This window comes from Macaca nemestrina, chromosome 7 (genome assembly GCF_043159975.1).
Source record: "Macaca nemestrina isolate mMacNem1 chromosome 7, mMacNem.hap1, whole genome shotgun sequence".
NCBI lineage: Eukaryota > Metazoa > Chordata > Mammalia > Primates > Cercopithecidae > Macaca > Macaca nemestrina.
This window is the reverse complement of record NC_092131.1, coordinates 143978453-144004529: the sequence shown is the minus strand read 5'-3', so window position 1 is coordinate 144004529 and position 26077 is coordinate 143978453. Positions and strand designations below refer to the sequence as shown.

Genomic DNA, 26077 nt, shown 5'->3' with positions numbered 1-26077 from the left:
GGCCGGCTCTTCTGACATCCTTAGACTTTGAGTCAGTAGCAGCTGAGGGAGAATTTTCCTACAGACTTCCTCCTGTCAGCAATGAATGCAGAGGACCAGGCTGGCCTGGGAAATCTCACAGTTTAAGGCGCTTAGTAGAAAAGTCCGTTCCGAATCATTGATCTAAGGGTTGCAGACTCCCGGAGCCAAACTTGATTGTGCCAAACAGGATTCTGCTTCTGATTGTGATTTTTAATTTTACCCAGAAAACTCACTGTTTTCATTGACTTTCAAAGGGGAAGTATTTTTTTTTCTACTTTCCAGAAGTGGGTTTGGTTAGTTTTTCTTTAGTGACAAAGCCCATTGCAACATGTTCTCATTACTTGACAAGAAAGCAAAACATGGTAATGAGAGCAGAAGTTGGCCCTTCTTTACTCATCAGCCCTCTGAAAGTGACCTAACAACCCACAGATGGTTCAAATGGCTGAGGCAGTTCAGCCGTGAAGAAATTAGGTGCCCACTATACCTCCAGCAGGCACCTAATTTCATGTCTGGGGAAGGATTGCTGAGTTCACTGAAACTTCTAAGCAAAGCAAATGATTTAAGAGAAACTATGCCAGCAAAGTGTGCCTGCCCTGCCCCCTGCCCTTTTCTCCATCTTGGTAGCTTGGCTGATTATGCTAAGATATAAACCTGGAACAGTCAGTCAAGACCATAAAGGACTTGAGGGCTTAGTCCCTTCTCAACATATATGCCTTAGAGTCTGTCTGGAAACTCAAGCTTTCTTATGAGAATACCTCCCAAAAACCTTATGCTTCTATCAACAGGTGATTGGTTAAAGAAATGGGGGTGCATCTATGCAAGACTCCTATTTTGCCATTAAATAGAAGGTTTACATGCTAATATGAAAATACTCGAAGCTATTCAAGTAGAAAAAGCAGGCAGAAATGGTATGTGTTAAATACCCTCACCTGTATAAACACACACACACATACATACACACACACACACACACACACACACACAGGCACATGCACATCTTTTTGACAACATACCAGAAAGTATTGATATTAGTTACCTGTGGAGAATAATATTTAAAATCTGGGGTGGGAAGGAAACACATTTCTTATATTCTATTGTATACCCTTTTGAAATTTTAAAAATTGTACATATTCATGTGTATTTTCTTCACCCTCTTCCTCCCCATGAGAGAGTTCACCCAGTAGAGTATGCCTTTTCAAAGCATTTTTTTAGGGAGTTGCTCAAAATCTGTTCTGAAAAACACTAGTTCCAAAAGATGCAAATAAGAATTAAGTGAAAGAAAATATGTGGTCCTTCCCAAATATGCTTGGGAAACACTGGGTTAAACAAAAATAAGCAGTTTTCTGAACTGCAGGAATTATCAGAGCCTTTAATGTTCTCTATAAATCTCTAAGAGGGGAACAGAATGTAAAGTTGTCTTCTTTACTTAACCACAAACCCCTTTTTTGAGGAGCATCTCATGGGACTAATGATCTGTGAAACATACTTTGAGATTTGCAGACCCTGGAAACATATCAGTCCTCAGAACTCCTCCGTCTGCAGAGATCTCCAAGGTTGAGAGTGATAGGAGGCGGCCTTGGGCCCTGTGGGTACAGGGAGAACTGTCCTCAGCAACCCCCACTCACACACAGCCCACTCAGAGTCACAGTTATCCTAATGCAAACACACACAACTTAATTAATAAATGCTTCATTCGTTTCTTATTCTGGCCCTTGGGATGGTGATCAAGTTCCCATCCAGGTCAGCATTTGGGATGAGTTGAGCGATGTGAATGCCTGGCGGGGTCAGAAAAGGAGAGCATTGTTCTTTTCAGCCCAGTAGAGATAGTGGAGTTCAATCACCTCTCCTTTCTGAGCTTTGAGTTGGTTCTTGGTACTTTTTTCTGCTTGGAGAGCACTGAGGCTGGCCATGTTCCCATTCACCTGGCTCTCAAATTGCAGATTCCTCTGTTTTTATGAGCCTGCCCTAATATCGTCTCTTTTCAAGTACAGCTGGTTCTTGGGTGATTGATCTTATCCTGATATTCTCTCAGGCTGCATGCCACCACATACTTTATTTTTAGCCAGAAGATCCAGGTTTCAGTCTTGGTTCTTTGTGACTATTTTTGTTATGACTGAGAAAGTTTTATTTTGCAATTGGAAAACTGACGGGAAAGCTGTGCATAAATCTGTACTCTGTGCTAATAAAGGAAACAGGCTGACCCACAGAGGCAGCAGCAGTTGTCACAGGAGGAACACTGGGATGGGAATGAAAGAATCTGGCTCCAGATTCGGAAATTGTCACCTATTCGCAATACGTCTTGTATCAAGTCACTCAAACTTTCAGTTTTTAACTGGGGATGAAGTATTGGAAGGACTCACAGAAGTAAAGTGCGTGAGAGCGCCTCACCATGGCTCAAATGCCATGTGAATGTTTCCTCTTTCACCCATTGCTGGTCAAAATCAGTCAAACCTTGGCCCGAGCACTTACCACTTAGGAGAATGTGAGAGCAATTGTTTTAACCTCTCTAAGCTTTGGTTTCCTAGTTTGTAAAATGGAGACAGGAAGAGGGCCTGACTCATAGGTCATTGTGAGGACTGATGGGCTAATGCATGGAAAGTGCTTAACTCACAAAAATCATTCAATATAGATTAGTTGTTATTGGTATTATTATTATCTTCATATGTTCAAAAGGCTATAGTCACATAAGCTGAATAGGTGGGAATAAACAGGTGGAGTAGGACGGATGGGGTACTTCTCTAACACACACCTACAGCACAGGCTGGAGGGCCAAGGTTTGCAGAGAATGCTGTGCTGACAGATTGCCATGGATTCTCCTTCCTCTCCAGTTACAAACTTATAGGAGCAGGGAAGCCTCTGGTAAGCCCTAAAGTGACTCCCTTCTCAAGAATGGGGATTGCGTTTTTTGGAAACAGTATGGCCACCACCTTAGACAAAGTTTTGCCTATAGGCAGCCCTTCCTTTGATGGTAGCCACAGATTCTTTCTTCAGGAGCTAGGACTGCATCCCAACCCAGGCGTGTTATCACCATGGTATCTGCAAGGCCAGGAAATCGCTGACACCAAAAGCTTAACGGTTTCATCTTCCCAGACCTTAAGACAGGAGTCAACAGCTCCAAAGCTAAGTGAGATGGAACAGGCAACACATATGAGTGATGTGGGCATAGTGGGGTTGCGGGGAAATGGATAGCGTATGCTGTCTCAGAGGGGCATTTGCCATTCAGACCCTCTCCACTGTGGCCTTACCCCATTCTTGCATCAGGAGTTTCAATTACTTGAGCTTACCACAGCCTGATGGAAAGTAGTTGCCATCGCAATTACCTTGGGCATATACTTCACCCTCCTACAAGTTTCAGAATATTTCAAGACCCCTTTTACTGTCTCCGATGGAATTTATGGCTCAACATTCTTTATAGCCACAGGCTTTCATGGACTTCATGTCAGTATTGGGTCAACATTCTCACTATCTGCCTCCTTTGCCAATCAAAATTTCACTTTACATCTAACCACCACTTTGGCTTTGAAGCTGCTGCCTGATATTGACACTTCATAGATGTGGTATGGCTATTCTCATATGTCTCTATCTACTGAAGAGGATCCTACTCTTTCAGTATAAGCATTACCATTGACTTCCAATCAATAAGCTTCAATAATATTCGAAAAAGAGTAATTAGCCTGACCCTAGCCCTAGTAACCGACACCTTACTGGCCCTATTACTAATAGCAATTACATTTTGACTCCTACAACTTAATATTTATATAGAAAAATCCAGTCCTTATGAATTCGGATTTGACTCATTAACCTCTGGCCACCTCCCCTTCTCCATAAAATTCTTCCTAGTGGTCACCACATTTCTCCTGCTCAGCTTAGAAATTGCTCTACTACTGCCCCTGCCATGAGCCCTTCAAACAAACAACCTGACACTAATAATCAGCACAGCCCTTATACTAATTAGCATTTTAATCCTAGGCTTGACTTATGAATGAACCCAAAAAGGATTTGACTGAATTGAATTGGTAGATAGTTTAAGTTAAAATAAATGATTTCGACACATTAGATTACGATAGACCATATTTACCAAATGCCCTTTATTTATATCAATATTATATTAGCATACACCATAGCACTGCTGGGAATATTAGTTTATCGATTCCACTTAACATCATCCCTATTATTCCTAGAAGGTATAGTATTATCGATATTCATTATAATTACTCTAACTTTAAACATACATTTCACTCTAGCTTCCGTAATACCCATTATCCTCCTAGTATTTGCTGCCTGCGAAGCCGCAGTGTGCCTTGCCTTACTAGTTTCAATCTCCAACACATACAGCCTAGAATATGTACAAAATCTAAATTTACTTCAATGCCAGAAGTTACTATTCCAACAATTATACTGTTACCAATAACATGACTCTGTAATAACTCTATAATCTAAATAAACATAACTATCCACAGCCTATTCAGCAGCCTCATTACTCTGCTATATCTTACCCAATTAAATGATAATTCATCTAACTTCTCACTAACTTTCTCCTCTGACCCACCAACATTGCCCCTTCTAATCTTAACAACCTGACTACTACCTCTTATAATTCTAGCAAGTCAACATCACCTTTCCAATGAGTGACCCCCCCCCCGGAAAAAACTCTATAATAGTTCTCTTCCCCTACTTATCACACTTGCCCATACTCAAAATACCTTGGGTTCACTAAACATAATAATAATAATAATATTTACCACCCAAGAACTATTAACTTCCTGATCTAATAATCTTATAGGACTAGCATGTATTATGACTTTTATAGTAAAAATACCTCTATATGGACTTTACCTCTAACTCCTCAAAGCCCATGTGGAAGCCCCTATTGCTAGCTCAATAGTACTTGCAGAGGTACTCCTAAAGCTAGGTGGCTATGGTATTATATGGCTTACCCTTATCCTCAACCCCATAACAGAATATATAGCCTACCCCTTCCTCATACTATCCTTATGGGAAATAGTTATGACAAGCTCTAATTGCCTACGACAAACAGACTTAAAATCACTTATCGCATATTCCTCCGTAAGCTATATCACACTTGTTGTTATGGCTATTCTCATTCGAACTCCTTGAAGCTTTACAGGTGTAGTCATCCTTATAATTGCCCATGGAGTCACTTCATCTTTACTATTCTGCCTAGCAAATTTGATCTACGAGCGAGTCCATAGCTGAATTATATTACGTATCTGAGGCCTTCAAACACTGCTTCCACTAATAGCCTCTTGATGACTTTTAGCAAGTCTTACTAACCTTGCCTTTCCCCCTACTATCAATTTAATAGGAGAACTCTTCATCACTATGGCTTTATTCTATTGATCAAACATCACCATTATGCTTATAGGACTTAATATACTAATTACAGATCTTTACTCCCTACACATACTAATCACAACACAACGAGGGACACTTGTATATTACATTAACAGTATTAAACCCTTATTCACACAAGAAAATACATTAACACTTGTATACCTTGCAACTATCTTTCTATTATCCTTAAACCCTAAGATGATTATGGGGTTTGCATACTGTAAGTACAGTTTAACCAAAACATTAGATTGTGGATCTAATAATAGAAGCCTGCAACTTCTTATCTACCGAGAAAGTATGCAAGAACTGCTAACTCATGCTCCCATCCCTAATAACATGGCTTTCTCAACTTTTAAAGGATAAGAGCTATTCATTGGTCTTAGGAACGAAAAATATTGGTGCAACTCCAAGTAAAAGTAATAAACATGTATTATACCCTATTATAAAAACACTAATTCCCTTAATCTTACCAGTTATTACTACCTTAGCCAACCCCTGCAAGAAAGATTGATATCTATAGTATGTAAAAATATCTATCGCATGTGTCTTTATTAGCAGCCTCATCCCCGCAACAATATACATATTCATAGATCAAGAAATAATTATCTCAAACTGACATTGAATAACAATCCAAACTCTTCAACTCTCACTAAGCTTCAAACTACTTTTCCACAATATTTATCCCAGTAGCACTATTTGTTACCTGATCTATCATAGAGTTCTCAATATAATATATAAACTCAGACCCTAATATCAATCAATTTTTCAAATATTTACTCATTTTCCTCACCACAATATTAATTCTAGTTACCGCCAAGAACCTCTTCCAACTTTTTATCGGATGAGAAGGTGTGGGAATTATGTCTTTTTCACTAATTGGCTGATGATACGGCCGAGCAGATGCCAGTACAGCAGCCCTCCAAACAGTCCTGTATAAACGATTGACGATATTGGCTTCATTTTAGCTATAGCATGATTCCTCTTATTTTCCAACACATGAGAGCTTCATCAAATATTTCTTCTAAATCTTACCCCCAATTCCTTTCCACTAATTAGTGTTCTCCTAGCAGCAGCAGGCAAGACAGCTCAATTTGGCCTTCATCCCTGACTTCCTTCTGCTATAGAAGGCCCAACCCCAGTTTTAGCCCTATTTCACTCTAGCCCTACAGTTGTAGCAGTTTTTCTACTTATCTGCTTCTACCCTTTAATAGAAAATAATCTATGAATCAAAACCTTTACATTATGTGTAGAGACATGACCATCTTATTTACAGCAATCTGTGCTCTAACACAAAATGACATCCACAAAAAAAAAATTATAGCATTCTCCACCTCAAGCCAACTAAGCCTTATAATAGTCACAATTGGTATTAATCAATCACACCTAGCATTTCTTTATATCCGCACCCACGTCTTTTTAAAAGCTACATATGTTCAGGATCCATCATCCATAATCTCAGTGATGAACAAGACATCTGAAAAATAGGAGGACTATTCAAAACTCTACTCCTCACTTCCTCCTCCCTTATCATTGGCAGCCTTGCACTACAGGTATGCCTTTCCTCACGGGTTTTTAATCTGAAGACCTCGTTATTGAAACGGCAAACACGTCATACACCAATGCCTGAGCCCTTTCTATTACTGTTAGTGCAACCTCCCTAACAGCGGTCTATAGTACTCAAATTATTTTCTTCCCTCTGATAGGACAACCTAGCTTCACAACTCTGATTATTATTAATAAAAGTAACCCTTTCCTAATTAACCCAATTAAGCGCCTAATAATTAGCAGTGTCTTCGCTGGATTCCTCATTACCGATAATATTGTTCCCACTTCATCCCCCTAAACAACTATGCCACTTCACCTAAATCTCACAGCCCTAGGTGTGACTACCTTAGGCCTCCTACGAGCAATAGAACTAAATTTTATAACGAATAACCTTAAGCTAAAATATCCATTACAGACATTTAACTTCTCCAATATACTAGGTTTTTACTCAGCCACAATCCACCGTACAGCCCCCCCACTCACTCAAGCCTATTTACAAGCCAAAATATTTGATTAGGAAAGTCCATACCAAAAACCATTTCACAACCTCAGATATCAGCCTCCATTACTGTATCTGCCCCAAAAGGCCTAATGAAACTCTATTTCCTCTCCTTTTTTTATTTTACCTCTTCTAACTCTAATCTTAATTATCTAATCATCACCCCGAGTAACTTCAAGTGCAACATAAATACTAACAAATAACGTTCAACCAGCAACTACCACCAATACCCATAACTTTATAAAGCAGCCGCACCCACAGAATCCTCACACAAACCACCCTCATCCTCAAAAGTTATGCAACTCCCTACGCTATTAAATTAATTGTAATGACCATCCCATCATACTCAGCCATTCACCAAATCAACACCAACTCTATTAATAATCCTAATAATAAAGCCCCTCAAATGTCAATACCTGACCTTCATATTTCAGGATATTCCTCAACAACCACTGCCACAGCATAACCAAAAACAACCATTATATCACCCAAATAAATTAAGAAGACGATTAACCCCACGAAAGTCTCACCAAAATTCAACACAATACCACAACCCACAGCACCACTAATAATTAACCATAGGTCCCCATAAACAGGAGACAGTTTCAAAGAAAAACCTGCAAACCCTATAACCAAAAGAATACTTAATAAAAATAAAGCATAAGCCATTATTCCTACATGGACTACAACCATGACTAATGGTATGAAAAACCATCATTGTATTTCAACTGTAAGAACACTAATGACCAAAATACGCAAAACACACCTGCTAATAAAAATTATTAATCATTCATTCATTGATCTGCCCACACCATCCAACATTTCTACATGAGGAAACTTTGGCTCACTTATTGGTGCCTGCTTAATTCTGCAAATCGCCACAGGATTATTTCTGGCCATACACTGCACATCAGATCCCTCAACTGCCTTCTCTTCAATCTCCAATATCAGCCAAGATGTAAACTAAGGCTGAATAATTCGCTATCTTCATGCTAACGGCGCTTCAATATTTTTCATCTGCCTCTTCCTACATGTTGGCCAAGGCTTATACTATGCGTTATTTATATTTCTAGAAACCTGAAATATTGGTATTATCCTGCTATTCACGACAATAGCAATAGCATTTATAGGTTACATACTCCCATGAGGCCAAATATTCTTAGTTCTTACAAACCTATTCTGAGTAATTACAAACCTACTATCAGCCATTCCATATATTGGAACTGACCTTATACAGTGAATCTGAGGTGGATTTTCCGTAGACAAAGCCACCCTTACACAATTTTTTGCCTTCCATTTTATCTTACCTTTCATCATTGCAACTTTAGCGGCTGTTCACCTTTTGTTCTTACATGAAACAGGAACTAATAACCCTTCAGGGATCTCATCAGACCCTGACAAAATCACTTTCCACCCTTACTACACAATCAAAGATATTCTAGGCCTAATTCTCCTCCTCCTCTTCCTAATAATTCTAGTGCTATTTTCACCTGATCTCCTAAGCGACCCAGATAATTACACTTTAGCCAACTCCCGCAATACCTCACCCCACATTAAACCAGAGTGATACTTTTTATTTGCATATGCAATCTTATGATCCATCCCTAATAAACTAGGAGGTGTACTGGCCCTTATATTTTCCATTCTTATTCTAGCAGTTATTCCTATACCTCACATGTCTAAACAGCAAAGCATAGTATTCTGTCCACTAGTCTCACACTCACATGAATCAGAGGGCAGCCAGCCAACTACCCTTTTATTGTCATCAGACAAACAGCATCCATTATGCACATCTCGACTATCCTTACCTTATACCAATTACGGCCCTAATTGAAAACAAATTACTCAAATGAAACTGCCCTTGTAGTATAACTCAATACTCTGGTCTTGTAAACCAGAAATGGAGAATTCCCTCCTCTGGACAACTCAGGGAAGAAGCATTTCTGCTTCACCGTCAACACCCAAGCTGAAATTCTAATTAAACTATTCCCTGTACTTTTTTCAGCACACACTTTAACCACTATGTCAGTATTAACGAACTAATACGTAAGTGCTTTTAGGTACTTTGTGCATTACTGTTAATCCCATGAATAATATATTGTACTATAATTGTTTAACCATATATAGTACATTAACACATCAAAGTACGTCAAGAATATATAACCACGAATTAACAATCCCCGAATCAACTATAACACATTCACCATATCAACCGTATAACTCAAACTAGTCAACACGAATATCAACCCATACTAAAAATCCTTAACATTACATAGTACATTAAATCGTTCATCGAACATAGCGCATTTCAGCCAAGAAACTCCTCATCAACATGGACGTAACCTCATGGCCCAGGGACCGCAGACTGGGCAGGAAAACTGCAATCCCCTGTAAACAGCATGCAGTTTATATAGTATTTCCCCTTAATACCCTCCTCTTAATGACTTTCACCTGTCAGGCTTCATGTAACTCAAAACTCAGGGCCTCAATCCCTTGTATGGCCCATGTTGCACAGAACTGGCCAGGGTTCAGATGTTTATCATAGATAGGGAATGCATCTCTGGGTTGGCCACTTCCAGATTCCCTAGCTCAGAACATTCAGGTGCATCTGCCATACAGGGTCAGTCTAAGGGTAGGCTTACGTTATTGCTATCAGGTGCGCTTACCCTACATCTGTCCTCAGGAAAATTCCTTAATTTCTTTGTCCAAAGGTTTCTTTAGATGGAAAAAGGAGCGCTTTCCTCCGCCTAAAGGGGACTACATGAGAATATACATATCACATATATACATGCGTACAAACACACACACGTGTGCATATATACATACAAATCAGTTGATTTAAAATACGTGTTGCCACAAATAAGCTCTTTTAATGCTTCTGTTTTTATAAATATTTGCATCATGTAATGACAAATTACTGGAGAGTATTTTTGTTTAATAATTTAAATGTGTTCCTTTCCTATATCCAAGAAGACCTGCCGCAGGGTAAAAGGTAAAGCAGTCACACAGAACTCATGTTCCTGGGTCACGTTGCTGCTGTCCACATAGCACGGAGCAAATGTGCCCTGAACTGGCACCACTGGATCTGCTTCCCAGAAAAGTCTTTGAAAGAACAATAATGAACACATTCCAGCTGGGTGAGACTTGGAGGTATTGGGGCATTTTAGAATGTCCACCTGGGTTACTTGTTTGACTTTAGCTAAATAAAATGTAATAAAGGGGGCAGGTGGGAGTAGGGGGAATTGTTCAACTCCCTTGTAAGTGCCCCAAATGCTGACCAGTGCCACAGAAATCCATGTGGCTGTTGGGCGTGGCTCATCCGTGTGGAAAATGCCCCTTCTAGGTCCATACTCACTTTCAGTATTAGGCATATTTGCTCAGCATTAGGGGGGAGTGTGTCTTGATAACCACAAAATTGGAAGACACTATGAGGAGAGGAGAGTGTGAGAGAGAACAAGAGAGCAAAGGGTTTAACTGTACCTTTCACTCTAGTTTTCTACTGGTGGGCGCTTGATCATCTAACGGAAGTTGTCTGTGCAAGCGGAGCTAGAAATCAAGTGAACAGAAATCAAGAAAATCGATTTTGCATAAATTGAAAAAGCTGGAGGTAATCACCAAAATATCTCAGTCATCTCTGAGAAAGAAGGGAAATTGGAGCTGAAAGATTTTCTTTTCTAGGTCTCTGAGATGCTTTGATGACAAAGCGCGAGTGTTGTATATTTTCTGAACTAGGGTGACCATACTTATTGTTACCAGAAAAGCACTTGTCCTGGCAAAGACCAGGAACTATAAGGAGACAAATAACTTCGGCCTCAGTCCTTTCTCTTTGGACTGACACATCTGGTTTACAGTGAGGCCATTTATACTAGATAGATTGGGAACAGATGGCTGCTACCTGGGGTCTTCAAGTCCTCACCTTCCCAGACAGCCCTTTGCTTTCAACATGCAGACAGAAAAACTGATGCCCCCATTCCACATCCTGTGGAAAACCCAGTATCCTCCCTGAAGATATCCATGGATTCCTGGGGACATCAGTTGCATCTGATGACCACTTGTTCCATCCAGTGTGTGATGGCTAAAAGTTCAGGCCTCTGACTAAGACAGACCTGTGATCAAATCCTGGTTCTGTCTCCTTACAATGATGTAAAATTAGGCAAGTGGCTTTGATCTTTCTCAGCCTCAATTTGCTCGTCCATGAGATGGAGATAATACTCCTTACCTCCCAGAATGTTATAACTGTTAAGTTAATAATGGGATAGTGATAAAGGAATACAAGTAAAGCACTTAGCATGCAACCTGGCACAAAGAATGAACTAAATAGAGGGTAGCTAGTATTCCTTTATACACACTACCCTAAACAGATGAGTCAAGATGGTAAACTTTTTATACACTATTTATTTCAAAGCCCATGACAATCTTTCCCAAGGAGATCTTTTTAACTTCACAAATTTTCAAGAACTCTGTACACTACAACATTCTTTTGGTATTCATTAATTCTGAAAATACAAGATCACAAAAGGTAGATAGAAGACATGTTATTTTTTCAATTTTTGGACGATGTTTGATACACACAAGGAATCAAAGATCTCTTGCGGTAATTCTAGGGTTCCATGGTGGTCCCTGGCCCCAGGTTGCATGCATTCACAAACACTTCACTAAGGAGTTCCTAAACTTCATTAACTACTGCTTTTCTGAAAGGACTCAGTTCTTACATACTCACTGAACAAATATTTATTGAGTGTCTGTTATGCACCATGTATTCTGCTAGGACGATCTTGTTTTACACTTTAAAGGATGTAATAAATATACAAGAGATTTGAGAAGGGTTACGTGCAATAAAACCTGTGGGTTGATTATTCCCTCTCTGTCCCCAGCATTTCAGCTTGTGATAACCACTTCACCACGTCAGCTTTTACATTGTGTCCAATAAACAGCTTGTCATAGGGGTCATGGCTCAGTTGGGAACTGCCCAGCAGTCCCACTTGATATTTCTTAGAAATTACACCTCCTACTTTTCACATTTCATATCATACCCCCAAATTAAGTTGGGTTTTTTAAGATTCCTGTTTATTTATCATTTCCACATTGTTTAAAGGATGATTATTCAGCATAGTTTTGTATCCTGCTTTTTTTTATTCATACATAACATGTGCATATTTTGGGGGTACATGGGACATTTTAATTCATATAATGTATAAAAAATCAAATCAGTGTGATTGGGTGATCCGTTGCCTTAAATATTTGTCTTTTCATTCTGCTAGAAATATTCAAATTATTTTCTTCTGGCAACTTTGAAATATACAATAGATTATTGTTAACTACAGTCATGTTACTGATCTGTCAAGCACTAGGTCTTATTTCTTCTATCAAACTGTATATTTTTACCTATTAATCAACCTTTCTTCATTCCTCTGCCGTTTCTTGACCTCTAGTAACCACCCCATCTACTCTCTGTCTTCATGAGACCCACTTTTCTAGCTCTCACATAAAAGTGAGAACATGTGATGTCTGTCTTTCTATGCCTGGCTTATTTCACTTAACATAATGACTCCAGTTCCATTCACATTGCTACAAATGACAGGATTTCCTTCTTCTTTATGGTTGAATAATGTTTTGTTGCATATATATGCCACATTTTCTTTATCCATTCATCTGGTTGGTGGGCACTTAGGTTGATTCCATATTTTGGCTATTGTGAATAGTGCTACAGTAAACATGAGAGTGCAGATAGCTCTTCAACATACTGATTTTATTTCTTTTGGACACATGCCCAGTAGTGAAACTGCTGAATCATATGGTGGTCCTATTTTTAGTTTTCTGAGGAACCTCCTCACTATTTTCCATAGTGGCTATGCTAGTTTACATTCCCACCAACAGTGTATAAAGGTTCCTCTTTCTCTATATCCATTATTCCCTGTCTTTTTGATAAAAGCTGTTGTAACTGGGGTGAGTTGTTATCTCATTGTGGTTTTGATTCACATTTCTCTGATGATTAATGATGTTTGAGCATTTTTTTCTTATACCTGTTGGTCACTGTATGTCTTCTGAGAAATGACTACTCAGATCTCTTGCCCATTTTTAAAATCAGATTATTTGGATTTCGTTTGTTTGTTTGTTTGTTTGTTTGCTATTGAGTTGTTTCAGCTCCTTATATATTCTGGTTATTAATCCCTTATCAGATGGATAGGCCAAACTAAATTTTTTATCTTTTCCTGCTTTTACTTGAAAGCAGGGAAATTGTTTTGTTTTTTTTGTTTTTGTTTTTGTTTTGCCCTTGCTTAAGTTTAGATATTTTAATATATTTCATCAAATATTATTATTTCAGCACGGAATATAAAGAATTAGGGTAATCACTCTGTGGTTCTTCCCATGTATACATGTTAAATAAATTTGTATGCTTTCTCCAATTAACCTGAAAAAAAAAGTGTACTTTCCTGGTGGACATTATAGTTTTGGGGGAATTGGTACCACAAGACAAGGTGGCAGGTATATAATAAAATGGCAAAGTGCAGACGTGGTAGAGTAGGCACAGGAAGTCAATGAGGGCTTCTGTTGTCAGAGAAAGTCATATAGAGAAGGCAAAATTTCAGCTCATCATTAAGAATAGATTGGGTTTAGCTGGAGAAGGAGCAAGGAAAGGGTGTTTCTTCTGAAAGGCACAGCATAGCAGATGTGCAGAGATGAAAACAAGTGTCATCAGCTCAAAGGGCTCCAAGTGACTAGGATGTCAGCCTGGCTGATGCAGATCTGTGCTAAAGAATACTGGAAAGGAAGGTGGCTGGGAATCATCAGGTAAGGCAATGGAGAGCCCTGAGGACCAGCCTGAGGACTCTGGGCTGACATTTCCTGAGCAGTGGGGAGGTGGTGTGTGGTGCTTCACCTGGCATGGTCTCTGGATGGGGAGAGATCGGAGGTGGGGACACTGATTGGAGGCTGCACATGACAAGATATGGGAATGATGGACTATGGGTGGCCAAGGGAGAGAAAAGGAAGGAATAACAGGTATTAATAATTCCAGAATTTTTGCTCTGGGTAATCGGGAATGACTGGAGGAATTCCCACCAATCAATGTTTTGTAGGAATTCTGCCTTTCAAGTGTCTTTCTTCCTTTTCCAATGGAAATCTTTTCCTTCTTCCATGTATGGAAACTGATAGTAAAAAAAAAAAAAAAAAAAAAAAAAAGCATTTATCTTTCTATTTTCTAGCATTGCTTTCCTACAAAAAGCACTAAAATCCTGCCAATTATGAAATGGCCTCTCTTTGGAGAGTAATCACAAATAGTCAAAACAACTTGAAGATCTTATCAGCTTCCTCCTTTCCCTCTCTCACCAAAATTAAATCCCATGACTAGGAATGAAACAGCAAATATTTCAACTAGATGTATTCTCTTATAGATGTCTTCTCTCCCCTGTTTTTATTGCCAGGCAGCGAGTTAGCAGTTAAGTTCATGGGTCTATTTTCTTAACCTATTCACCCTAAACTGGAATTTTTGAGTTTATACTAAAAACAATAATATCCTACCCTTATTGTTGCCCATTGTTGTTTAAATATTACCTTTATTCATGTTATCTCATTTGATTCTTTATGAAAAAACCGTATGATTCAAACCTGGCACATATCATTATTCCCCTTTAATATATGAGCAAGCTGAGAATGAGAAATAACATGTTCATTTACATTGCCAACAAGTGTCATCCCTGGAAATAATGTCCAGGATCTGTTACTCAATTACATCCAATATAATAGAAGCTGTTACAGAGACAAAAAGAGTTCAGCATATTATCTTGAAAATCTTCTTATAAAATTGAGAAAATCAGGTATAAATATGTAAACAGTTAAATAATATTCCATGGCTAAGAGTCGCACCAGATGGCAATAGAAGCCATGAGTCAGAAGGTTAATTACCATGTCATAATGTGATATACAAATATGGGAGGACTGTGTCCATTTCTGGGCTCTGTGTTTTAAGAGGGACACTGACAACATAGAGCTTACCCAGGTGAGACTCACTGGGAGTCCAAGGAGACACAGAGATCAAAGATGAAGGGACAAGTGTCCAAACAAAGAGAGAATCCAGGGAGGGCATTATACCCCTCCACTTATTGCAATGCCTGGTATGTGAAAAGCTTATTCTCCTTGGTCCCAACAGTATGCTGGGGGCTAATGGACAGAAGTTACAGGAAAGAAGCATCCAACTTCGTGTAAGGAAGGATGCTCCAACCACAGGAACAATAAAAAGTATACAGAACAAGCTGCCTAATGTGGTAATGAGCTCCCTATCCCTAAAGGTGATCCAGTATGGGTTAGGTGAACACCGATTTAGGATGTTTTAGGGATAATACCTGTATCACATGCCTTCTGTGTGCTATCGAGTTCAGAACCAGCAAAATGGTATAACTGAGAGATGGCATGGTACAGGATTTAAGAGCACAGTCTCTGGAGCCTATATGATGCTCAGTCTTGGAACTCAACCACCATATTGTAAAGAGGCCAGGCCCCACGGAGAAACCATGTGTAAGCCCCAGCTAAGGTACCAGCAGACAGTCAACATCAACCTTGAGATGCGTGAACAAGCAAGCTTTCAAATAATTCCAATGTTTCATTTTTTGAGCCACTCCATTTAATACCAAGTAGAGCAGGGATGAGATGCCCTGCCAAACCGCTCCCAAATTGCAGATTCATAAGCAAAATAAATGTTATCATTTTAAGCCACTAAGTTTGGGGGTGGTGAATTCTTCAGTGCTGGATAACTGAAATACAAAGTTTGTGTGATATTCTGAGTTACCATTGGTCTTCACATCCATTAATAGGTGCTGAGTCAACCAGAAGGTGGTGTTACCTGCAGAAAGGCAGTTGGGTGGGTTGTGCTGATGAGAGAAGAGAAGGCTTGGTGAAGCTATTGAGAGAACATGAATGAAAGATTAATGAGGAACTTTGAAGACACAGTGAAGGAGTCATTGGACACTAGATCTTCACTATGTCCATGCATTTGTCATGCCCTCCATCTCCTCTATAGTTTTGTGACTTTTCTAATTCTTCTTGAAGAGGCAGCTAGATTGAGCAAGTGCTAGGTCCTGTCAAGAAGGTAGAAGAAATCTTAAAGGTCTGTAGGCCTGCCGAGGAGGAGTGGGTGGTGGACTTAGGAAGCAAGAGGACAGAATAAAATCAAAGAGACTCTCATATTACAGACCACGATACATTAGAATATCCACAATGTTAATATGGAAAGGAACCCAAGAGACTGTTTTCTAGATAAGGAAATCAAGATTAGGCACTTGGAAGGTAACTAAGTACTTACTGTAGAGTATAAACAGTACAATTGAACGTCAGAGGAGAGACACTAGGTTTGTTCAGAAAAATCTGAATGGGCGATGGACCTAAAAATGCTCTCTAGTCCTGGCGTGGTGGCTCACACCTGTAATACCAGCACTTTGGGAGGCCGAGGCGAGTGGATCACGAAGTCAGGAGATCGAGACCATCCTGGCTAACACAGTGAAACCCCATCTCTACTAAAAATATAAAAAATTATCCGGGCATGGTGGCGGGCGCCTGTAGTCCCAGCTACTCAGAAGACTGAGGCAGGAGAACGGCATGAACCCGGGAGGCAGAGCTTGCAGTGAGCCGAGATCGTGTCACTGCACTCCAGCCTGGGCGACAGAGACAGACCCCGGCACGAAAATTAAAAAAAAAAAAAAAAGAAAAAGAAATGCTTTCTAGATGGGGAGACCAGGAAAATCAAGACAGAGTGGATACGATAATGTGCTCTTTTTGAGTCTAAGAAGGGAAAGGTATGGCAGTTCTTGAAGGTGAGAGCAGGGAATCAGGATGGAACTTTTATTGTCAATACCATAAAAAACAGTTGTCTCATTTTTGGAGGAAAAAAATACACTGAACACATAGAGAATCAGAGTGGGTGACAATATTTCCAGCAAGCAGCTCATGATACATTAGAATGTCCATGATCTGCTGTCCTGGTGCTATGAATATAGGCAAGAGGAGGCAGGCAAAGGAAGAAACCAGGAGGCAGTTACCTGGCTTCCTTGTTGCTTTTCAGGCTACAGCAAATACATTTCTAAATTAAGATGCAGTGCTGGAAATCTGGGCTCCAATCCTCTGAGCAGCGTTTCTGATGAGGGTAACTGAAGTCCCCACATTGCTCCATCTCTCCTCCTATTTCCTGCAGCACACAGCATTGATTATCCTCCTAAGAAAAGCCATTTCAGCATCTAGAGTGGAAGAGGAGAGGATTAATCATAGTGAAATTTGACAAGGCAGAAGCCTCCACGGGCCCACTTGAACCATTTAAAGCTTTTATGTCCCCTCTAGACTCGCACAAGTGCATGTACATCAGGATCATAAAAGAGGGGAGACGCTTATTTAGAAAGCAATAATAGCTCAGGACTGGCCTCTCTCTTTTGTGTCTCTTCTTAGCCCCGGCTGTCTAAATCAAGTCATCTCAGCTGTCAGTATTGTTTTATTCCTCATTTTAGGAGATACTACAAAAATGTCAGTTCGCCTGAAGTTGTGCCCAGAGCATTTAATTGGATTTAAATTAAAATGAAAGAGAGACACCAATGTGGTTTTAATTCCAGCAGTTATTATAATAGATAAGGATTCTAGGAAAAAATAATGTCAAGTCTAGGTGAAATTGTTTGGCTACAAAATGGACCCAGGGGATTTTTTTTTTTTTTTTGAAAAGAGAAAGGGGACATGTTCTTGCTGTAACTGTATTTAACATTCAGTGTAGGGTGCAAAGCTCTCCACCTTTTCTCTGCTTGCTAAGACAAGCGGATGTATCTTAGAACTGGGGACTGGAAGGGACATGAAAACATCATCTACGTAATTTCTCTGCTGTCAGAGAAATCATTCTATATGTATTAAATATCTCTTGTTTGTAACTTATACTCCTCTAAATAGCTCCTGAGGGAGCTATTTAGAATTAATTCATCACAATAAAAAAATTGTCTTTGTGCAAGTTTTCATATTTTAGTTTTAGACTCTTCCATTTTCAATCCTTTATGAAAAGACACAATAGTAGGTTATTATCTTCCTGATAAAAAGCCTTCACATTGTTAATCTCTTTTTCCTAAAATATGTTTGTTTCTGAAATATTTCCTCATATGCTCTATTTTCCTGCACCTAAATAATACGTCCCTCAAGTTAATTGCTCTTCTTTAGTTATAAAATCCCAACTGGATTCCATCTAATCATCTAATAATTCCTACACTTATGCCTCCAGGACCACACTAGCTTTTTAAACCACAGCACAGTGAAAGCTGGTGGCCATTTGCTGTCTCATTTTCCTACCAAAATTGTATGCAACTGTTCTGTCTTTCCCAAGAACCGTCCTTTGCCAAGTATTTCTTTAATGGACTGTGATTAAATAGTTTTAACTGATTGTTCAATGAATATGTGGGGCCCATTTAAAAAAAAAAAGTAGAAAACACATGGATTTAAAAAAAGAGAGGATATACAATGAAAAGTTCTCTTCCAGCCTCTGTGCCAGTCATGCGCTCCCCACAACCCTTTCGGGTCTAACCCCACTTCTGCTGCCTATGTATTCATGGAGAGAGATCATGTATATAAAAATAAATGCATGTAATGTATTTAATACAATTGGCAGCATGTTTTAGCACTGCTCTGTATCTTTTTAAAATTTTAATAATATACCTTGGGGATCTTTCCCCTTGGTACACACGAATCTCCTTTATTCTATTTTCTTTTACTTATATTTTTTTCAGTAGACTGGCAGTCTACTGACTGGATGTACCATCATATATTTATTGCAAACCTTTCTGAATGTGGATTTCATTCTCCAAAATATCTCTACCAGCTGAAGACTGTGGAAGACTCACTATCACACTTCACTGTGCAACTGTTTGCAGAATGCTTACTATCAGCACAGCACTGGGCTTGGTGCGACAGGGAATATAAGAAGCAGTGAGTTTGGCAGCCTCTGCTCCCTAGGAAACTATAGCCCCATCAGGGAGAAAATACATGAGAATAAGGGGGTCCTGATTGCCAAATCTATCCCCCTAAGATTTTCCTTTGTTTTCTTGCATATCAGACATTTTTCCTAATACATAGTACAAGTGGCCTTTCCCCTTTATTGGATATGTGTATGGTGGTTTGTGTGCCTGGTCCTGCTTTTATACTGGGAGCCACAAGAACAGGACTGTCAAACTCAAATACCTACAGAGGCCAGGAAGGTGACCTAAATGAGTGAAGGGCAGTGAAATGAGCCAGTTGGGAAGGCATAAGCTCTGTTTAAAGGGATCCCCCAGCTGCTACTGTGCTCAATTATTTCTCTGTGAATAACCAGATCTTCTGGTTGATTAAAAGGAACCAGCAGGTAACAGGTACATGGGACTTTCCTGCATTATTTCTTACAACGCATGTGGGTCTATAATTGTCTCAAAATAAAAAATTTAATTTTAAAGAAAATCAGATAATTAGATCATTGTGTGAAATTTCCTGATTTATAAATGTAGGCAAAATCTGAGCATTGTGCAGGCACAGCAAAACTCATTTATCTGTAAGCCAAATGCAGCCTTGGGTCCACCATTTTGTTCTCTGCGTATAGCTGAATCATTATAATTTGATTTGTATAAAACCCAAGGCAACCCAATGCACGAGTTTGTTTTAAAAATACTTGCTACTGCGAGTTTCCGTTACTTCTGACACTAGCCATCCTCACTTACTTGTTGAGTTTCTCTCTCATTCCAGGTCCTTGGATGCGGGTCTGTTGCCCAAGCTATTCTCAGTCGGGGAAGTTTTGGAGGGATCATCACGATCAATGTCGGATTTTCAATGGCAGTTGCAATGGCCATTTATGTGACTGGCGGTGTCTCTGGTAAGCAGTAGAAATAATGAATGCTGCTATTAATTCAACCACTCCAATGTGCCAGCACAGTGCTGGGTGCTTCACATACCTTAATTTATTTATATCTTAAAAATCCTGCAAAAGTGTGTATCGGATCCTATTTTTATAGATAAAATTAAATTTTTATAGATAAAATTAAAATCACCAACCACTGGTAAGTAACTTATGCAAAGGCAACATTTAACAAGAGACAGAAATGGGGGTTAGAGCTCATAAAGGATTCATTCCTAAGTCTGGCTGCTGCATCTTATTCTCCACCAGTCAACAGGATTTTTTACTTGCTCTAGCCCACATTTGGAATCCAACTCCCAGATACCCTGTGAATAGCTCAGTGAAGGTCACTCCAACAGAGGCAAGTCCTGGACCTTTATCTATAGCAAACAGGAAGAGTCTGGGTCTCTTGCAAAATGGATGGTGCTTTCATGGACATGCAGATCTGATCTATAAGGTCTTAGTCTAATCCTGCCCTGAGGAGTAAACTGATTAGAAGCCATTCACATGGTTCTCAGAAACAAAATGAAATGATGATAATTTAATGCAGTCTAGGGACTTAGAAGTGACTGTGGAAATGATCTGGTTACCAAAGACACTCAGAATCTTTCAGCAGCCTGGTGTGGGTCCTAAGAGCATTGAGTCAAGACTTGGTGATAAGAGAAGAAAGTGAACTGAGAAACTATGCATGCTGAGCACTCTGCTAAATGCCAGACTGCCTTTATCTCCCTCTCCTTTACAACAGCACTCTGAGGCGGGTATTACTATCTCCATTCTACAGAGAAATCCCTACTGAGAGGGAGTCAGTAAATAACTGGAAGCCCTGCGGCTGGTAAAGAGGCAGAGCGAAGATTTGTCCCAGGTTCACATGATCTGTGTGACAGTGAAGCACACATCCTCATTTTTTGTTTGTTTGTTTGTTTGTTTTGTTTTGTTTTGTTTTAGAAAGAGTCTCGCTTTTTTCCCTCAGGCTGGAACACAATGGCTCAATCTTGGCTCACTGCAACCTACACCTCCCGGATTCAAGCGATTCTCCTGCCTCAGCCTCCCGAGTAGCTGGGATTACAGGCATGCACCACCACACCTGGCTAATTATTTTGTATTTTTAGTAGAGACAGGGTTTCACCATGTTGGCCATGCTGGTCTCGAACTCCTGACCTCAGGTGATCCACCTGCCTCAGCCTCCCAGAGCGCTGGGATTACAAGTGTAAGCCACTGCACTCTGCCTATTTTTTGTTTTTTAAGACAGAGTCTCATTCTGTTGCCCAGGCTGAAGTGTGGTGGTGGGATTACAGCTCACTGCAGCCTTGACCTCCCAGGCTCAAGCAATTCTACCTTCGGCCACCTCAGTCTTCCGAGTAGCTAGGACTACAGGCACGAGCCACTACAGCCAGCTAATTTTTGTATTTTTTGTAAAGACCATGTCTTGCCATGTTGCCCAGGCTGGTCTTGAACTCCTGGACTCAAGTGATCAACTTGCCTCAGCCTCCCAAAGTGCTAGGATTACAGGGATGAGCCACCACACCCAGCCAACACATTCCCATTCTTACACAGCATTTCCAATGCTCTATTATGAGAAGGGCATTACAAGCAGGTTAGTTGGGCAGAGGATCCTGCAGTTAAGCTGACTGGCCTGGTACCAAACACTACCTTTGTAGCACTGAAGAACAATTGCTTAGACTCCCTGGGAGCTCCTTGGGCTGTGCACCTGGAATGGCCATTGATGGGCTAGCACCCTTTCCATATCACAGCCAGACTCAGATCCAAAGGCGGTCCAGGTTATGACAGAGTCCCACTCTGTTGCCCAGACTGAACTGTGGTGGTGGGATTACAGCTCACTGTAGCCTTGACCTCCCAGACTCCTATATATGGGATTTGCTAGCATGCACAGTGTCTTCATTCAAACTCTTGTCCAGCTTTTGCTGTGATCCCAGCACTGTACTGCTTACCTCAAGGCAAACTCCAAGAAGGGCACAAGCAAAACCAGGGGACTGCCCTAAATATGCCAAGGCTTAACTGCTTCCCCTATAAGCTCCCACTGCGTTCACCAGGAAATGTAGATGTAGCCATATTTTCAGCCGTTTTTTAGGTAGAGACATGGTTTTGGAGTATTTGGCCTGCGTAACACCCTCAACTGAACATCAAGTAGATACTTAGAATTAGTTGGCCCCAGACCCTACCACTGTTGTTAACACCTGTCACCACTGCAATCCATATCTGTTTGTGTCCATTGATATACCTGGGGATTTCTGCAGTCACTGTAGGAGGGAAAAAGGGAAAGAACCAGCAGGAAGAAGGAGTGAAGAAATGGTGTGAAGTCTTCTGTAGCCCCTAAACTGGGGTTAAGTCCCTATAGTTAGAAGAGTAAGGGCCAAAACTGATGGGACTTCTTTCAGCAGAAGCTGTGCTTCTGGGTGAGAGTCAGGACCTGACCAAAATGTTTATGAGCAACTATGAGACCCTAAAATACAAATAGAGTGGTGTCTGAGACTGGCTGGAAAATGGTAACATTGGCTTGGAAAGGCAGTCCTTACCATTCTATCTCTGGAATCTAGCACAGTTCAGGCTCCTTGAGAACTGGTGGCTTTGGGAACATTTTGGGAACATGCAGCACAACACACTGGCCCATCATGACATCTGTGTGGACAACAGCATCAGTATCAGCTTCAGCAGATGCAGGAATAGGAGAGGATTGTGTGTGTGAGGTGACTTTCTCATTGTCGCTGCAGCTAACATACTGGTTTGTGGGCACATACTGGTTTGTAAGATCTGCTTGAAAATTCCAAAAGTAACCAATTTATACTGGGCATAAATATAAATGGGATCCCATTTTGTGGTCGCCGACTAGTGAGGTCAGCAGATATTTGCCTTTTAAATATAAAACATCACCTTATTGTAAAGAAGTTACAGCATCCTGCTCCCCTGGGAATGTTCCAGTCAAATCCAGTCAATCAGAGGTCATAATACCCTAATTATGTAGCATCCTGCACAAAGCATTTAGGCTAATGGTAATTGCTCTTGATGTAGCATTTTATGACTAAAATAAACTCATTGAAAAAGCAAATAGCCTTGTTTTCACAACAAATAAAATATAGGGTTATCTTGATCACAGGATTGTGTATGGGTGGTGAGAAGGAGAGGATTTGCGTAGAATAGAACATTGAAGGGGTTCCCTCTGCTCACCTAAGACTTTCACCTTGTGCCCTGTGGGCTCCAGCTGTGCCCGCAGGCCCTTTATGTGAATAATTTGATTGTCCCAGCAAGCTTGGCAAAGCCAAGAGTTGAGTACACTGACTCTAGTTCTCATGTTCTTTCCAATACACTGCTCTGCTTTGTCCTTGTGATAAGCTGGGGTGACCACTCATCTCTACAGGGAGAAGTTTCTAGCAGCCACTTGGCTTCTAACCAGAGGCATCAGGGTGCCACTTGTCCACCTCTCTTTCTGAACCTTTCTGCCTCCTTTCCAGCCCTTTTCCTCATTGCTTTGCAAAGCACCCTTCCAGACATACCCTTTTTGATCCCCAAGCAACTTTTTTTCCTCTGTAGATCTCTGTAGTCTGAGCTATCTAAATAAGGCCTCTGATTATTTCTTCAACCTTTTTTTTTTTTTTTTTTTTAATGGAGTCTCACTCTGTCACCAGGCTGGAGTGCAGTGGCACAATCTCAGAGCATTGCAACCTCTGCCTCCCAGGTTCAAGCTATTCTTCTGCCTCAGCCTTCCAAGTAGCTGGGACTACAGGTGTGTGCCACCACGCCCAGTTAATTTTTGTATTTTCATTAGAGACAAGGTTTCACTATGCTGGCCAGGATGATCTTGATTTCTTGACCTCGTAATCCGCTCTCCTTGGCATCCCAAAGTGCTGAGATTACAAGTGTGAGCCACCACGCCCAGCCTATTTCTTCAGCTTTTATATTGAACACCTACTAATGCCTTGCATCATGTGAGGTCCAAGGTAAATAATAGTTCCAGGCTCAGGATGCTTAGAAGGAGCTAACAAACAGAAACATACTTATGGGAAATTTTATTTTGGAAGAGGAAATTGTTTAACAAAGAAATAGACGAAACTCAAGGGAGTTGGATTGGAGGTGATCCCTTACGGCCCCCTTGTTCTATTTTTTTTTTTTTTTTTTTTTTTTGGTCACCCAGGTTGGAGTGCGGTGGCACAATCTCTGCTCACTGCAACTTCCATCTCCTGGGTTCAAGCAATTCTCCTGCCTCTGTCTCCTGAGTAGCTGGGATTACAGGTGCGAGCCACCATGCCCAGCTAATTTTTTTTTTTTGAGACAGAATTTCGCTCTTGTTGCCCAGGCTGGAGTGCGGTGTCACCATCTTGGCTCACTGCAACCTTCACCTCTGGGTTCAAGCAATTCTCCCATCTCAGCCTCCTGAGTAGTTGGGAATACAGGCACCTGCCACCACACCCACCTAATTTTTTCTATTTTTAGTAGAGACGGCGTTTCACCACGTTGGGCAGGCTGGTCTCAAACTCCTGACCTCGTGATACAACCACTTCGGCCTCCCAAAGTGCTGGTATTACAGGCATGAGCCACTGCGCCTAGCCCCCGCCCCTTTTCCTTTCACAATGGCTACTGCCAGGCAGCTGGAGGCAGCTACTCCGCAGCAAGCTTCTGGGAGAAGAGGAACTTCCCACTGCCCTGTGTGTCCCCTCCTCCCTCCTAACCCCTGTTTCTAGCCTTCCCTGGTAAGGTGTACTGCTAGTCTCCAGAATTGTGGCTCTCCTGGGTTGAAAAGGAAAACTCGGCCGGGCGCGGTGGCTCAAGCCTGTAATCCCAGCACTTTGGGAGGCCGAGACGGGCGGATCACGAGGTCAGGAGATCGAGACCATCCTGGCTAACACGGTGAAACCCCGTCTCTTCTAAAAAAATACAAAAAACTAGCCGGGCGAGGTGGCGGGCGCCTGTAGTCCCAGCTACTCGGAAGGCTGAGGCAGGAGAATGGCGTGAACCCGGGAGGCGGAGCTTGCAGTGAGCCGAGATCGCGCCACTGCACCCCAGCCTGGGCGACAGAGCCAGACTCCGTCTCAGAAAAAAAAAAAAAAAGAAAGAAAAGGAAAACTCAACAGTTGAAGTGTTTATAATGCTTTAGGAAATCATCTGTGCTTCAATACACTGGCATTTTGTCACTCACAGTAGCCACTGAGTGGCAGGGGCAGGTGAAGAAAGGACCCTTGTGGCTTAGCCAGCAGCCAGAATCCCCCCACCCACTGCAAGTCCACTTTGCCCTGTAGACTTGGAAAAAGCATAGCTTTCTCCACAGGGAGTGGTAGAGGCTTCTAGAAACAAGTGCACCTTTTGGTTCTGTGTAGGATCAGCAGCATCATCGTCACCACCATCGTCTCTCCTTTGTTTACAACTAAGTCCACAGCCTGAAAGTCCACATCTCAATGTGGGGTCTCTGATTCCCCCTCCACACAAAATGTCATCTGTCTTCCTCAAATGAACATCTGTTTTCACTAGGAAGTGAGCCTATATGCTCAGACAATTTTTAAAAATCTTTATTTATTTTTCTGCCCACAAAAGCAGAGAAGCCTTTATAAACACGGTGACGATGGTCTGGAAGTGGTATAGCAGAGAACATAGGCTCTAGAATTCAGATAAACTTGAATTTGAATCCTGGTTCTTCCACTTACTGACCATGTAGCCTTAAGAAACTTCCTTTCCATCCATGCCTCAGTTTTCTCATCTATTAACTGGAGTAGTACCCATCTCATTGGGTTCTTAAGAGGATCAAATGCACCTACTACCCCTACAATAGTATCTGG

The 26077-nt window shown here is 40.9% G+C and overlaps 1 protein-coding gene and 1 long non-coding RNA gene across 6 annotated transcripts in view; one reads left to right on the top strand and one right to left on the bottom strand.

The window, feature by feature from the left end:
* The window catches only part of LOC105489617 (uncharacterized), a 57542-nt gene extending 37334 nt beyond the window's left edge, over positions 1–20208 (bottom strand). For all 3 annotated transcript variants that reach the window (XR_011606034.1, XR_011606036.1, XR_011606035.1), the window contains exons 1-2: positions 20122–20208; positions 17452–17646 (exon numbers count right to left, since the gene is read on the bottom strand). This is a non-coding gene — a long non-coding RNA (uncharacterized lncRNA). The remainder of the gene's footprint in view (positions 1–17451; positions 17647–20121) is intronic.
* Positions 1–26077, top strand: part of LOC105489624 (aquaporin 9) — an 87890-nt gene that overhangs the window by 47612 nt on the left and 14201 nt on the right. For all 3 annotated transcript variants that reach the window (XM_071066786.1, XM_024795240.2, XM_011754596.3), the window contains one exon: positions 20147–20273. In XM_071066786.1, coding sequence (XP_070922887.1) covers positions 20147–20273 — 127 coding nt within the window. The remainder of the gene's footprint in view (positions 1–20146; positions 20274–26077) is intronic.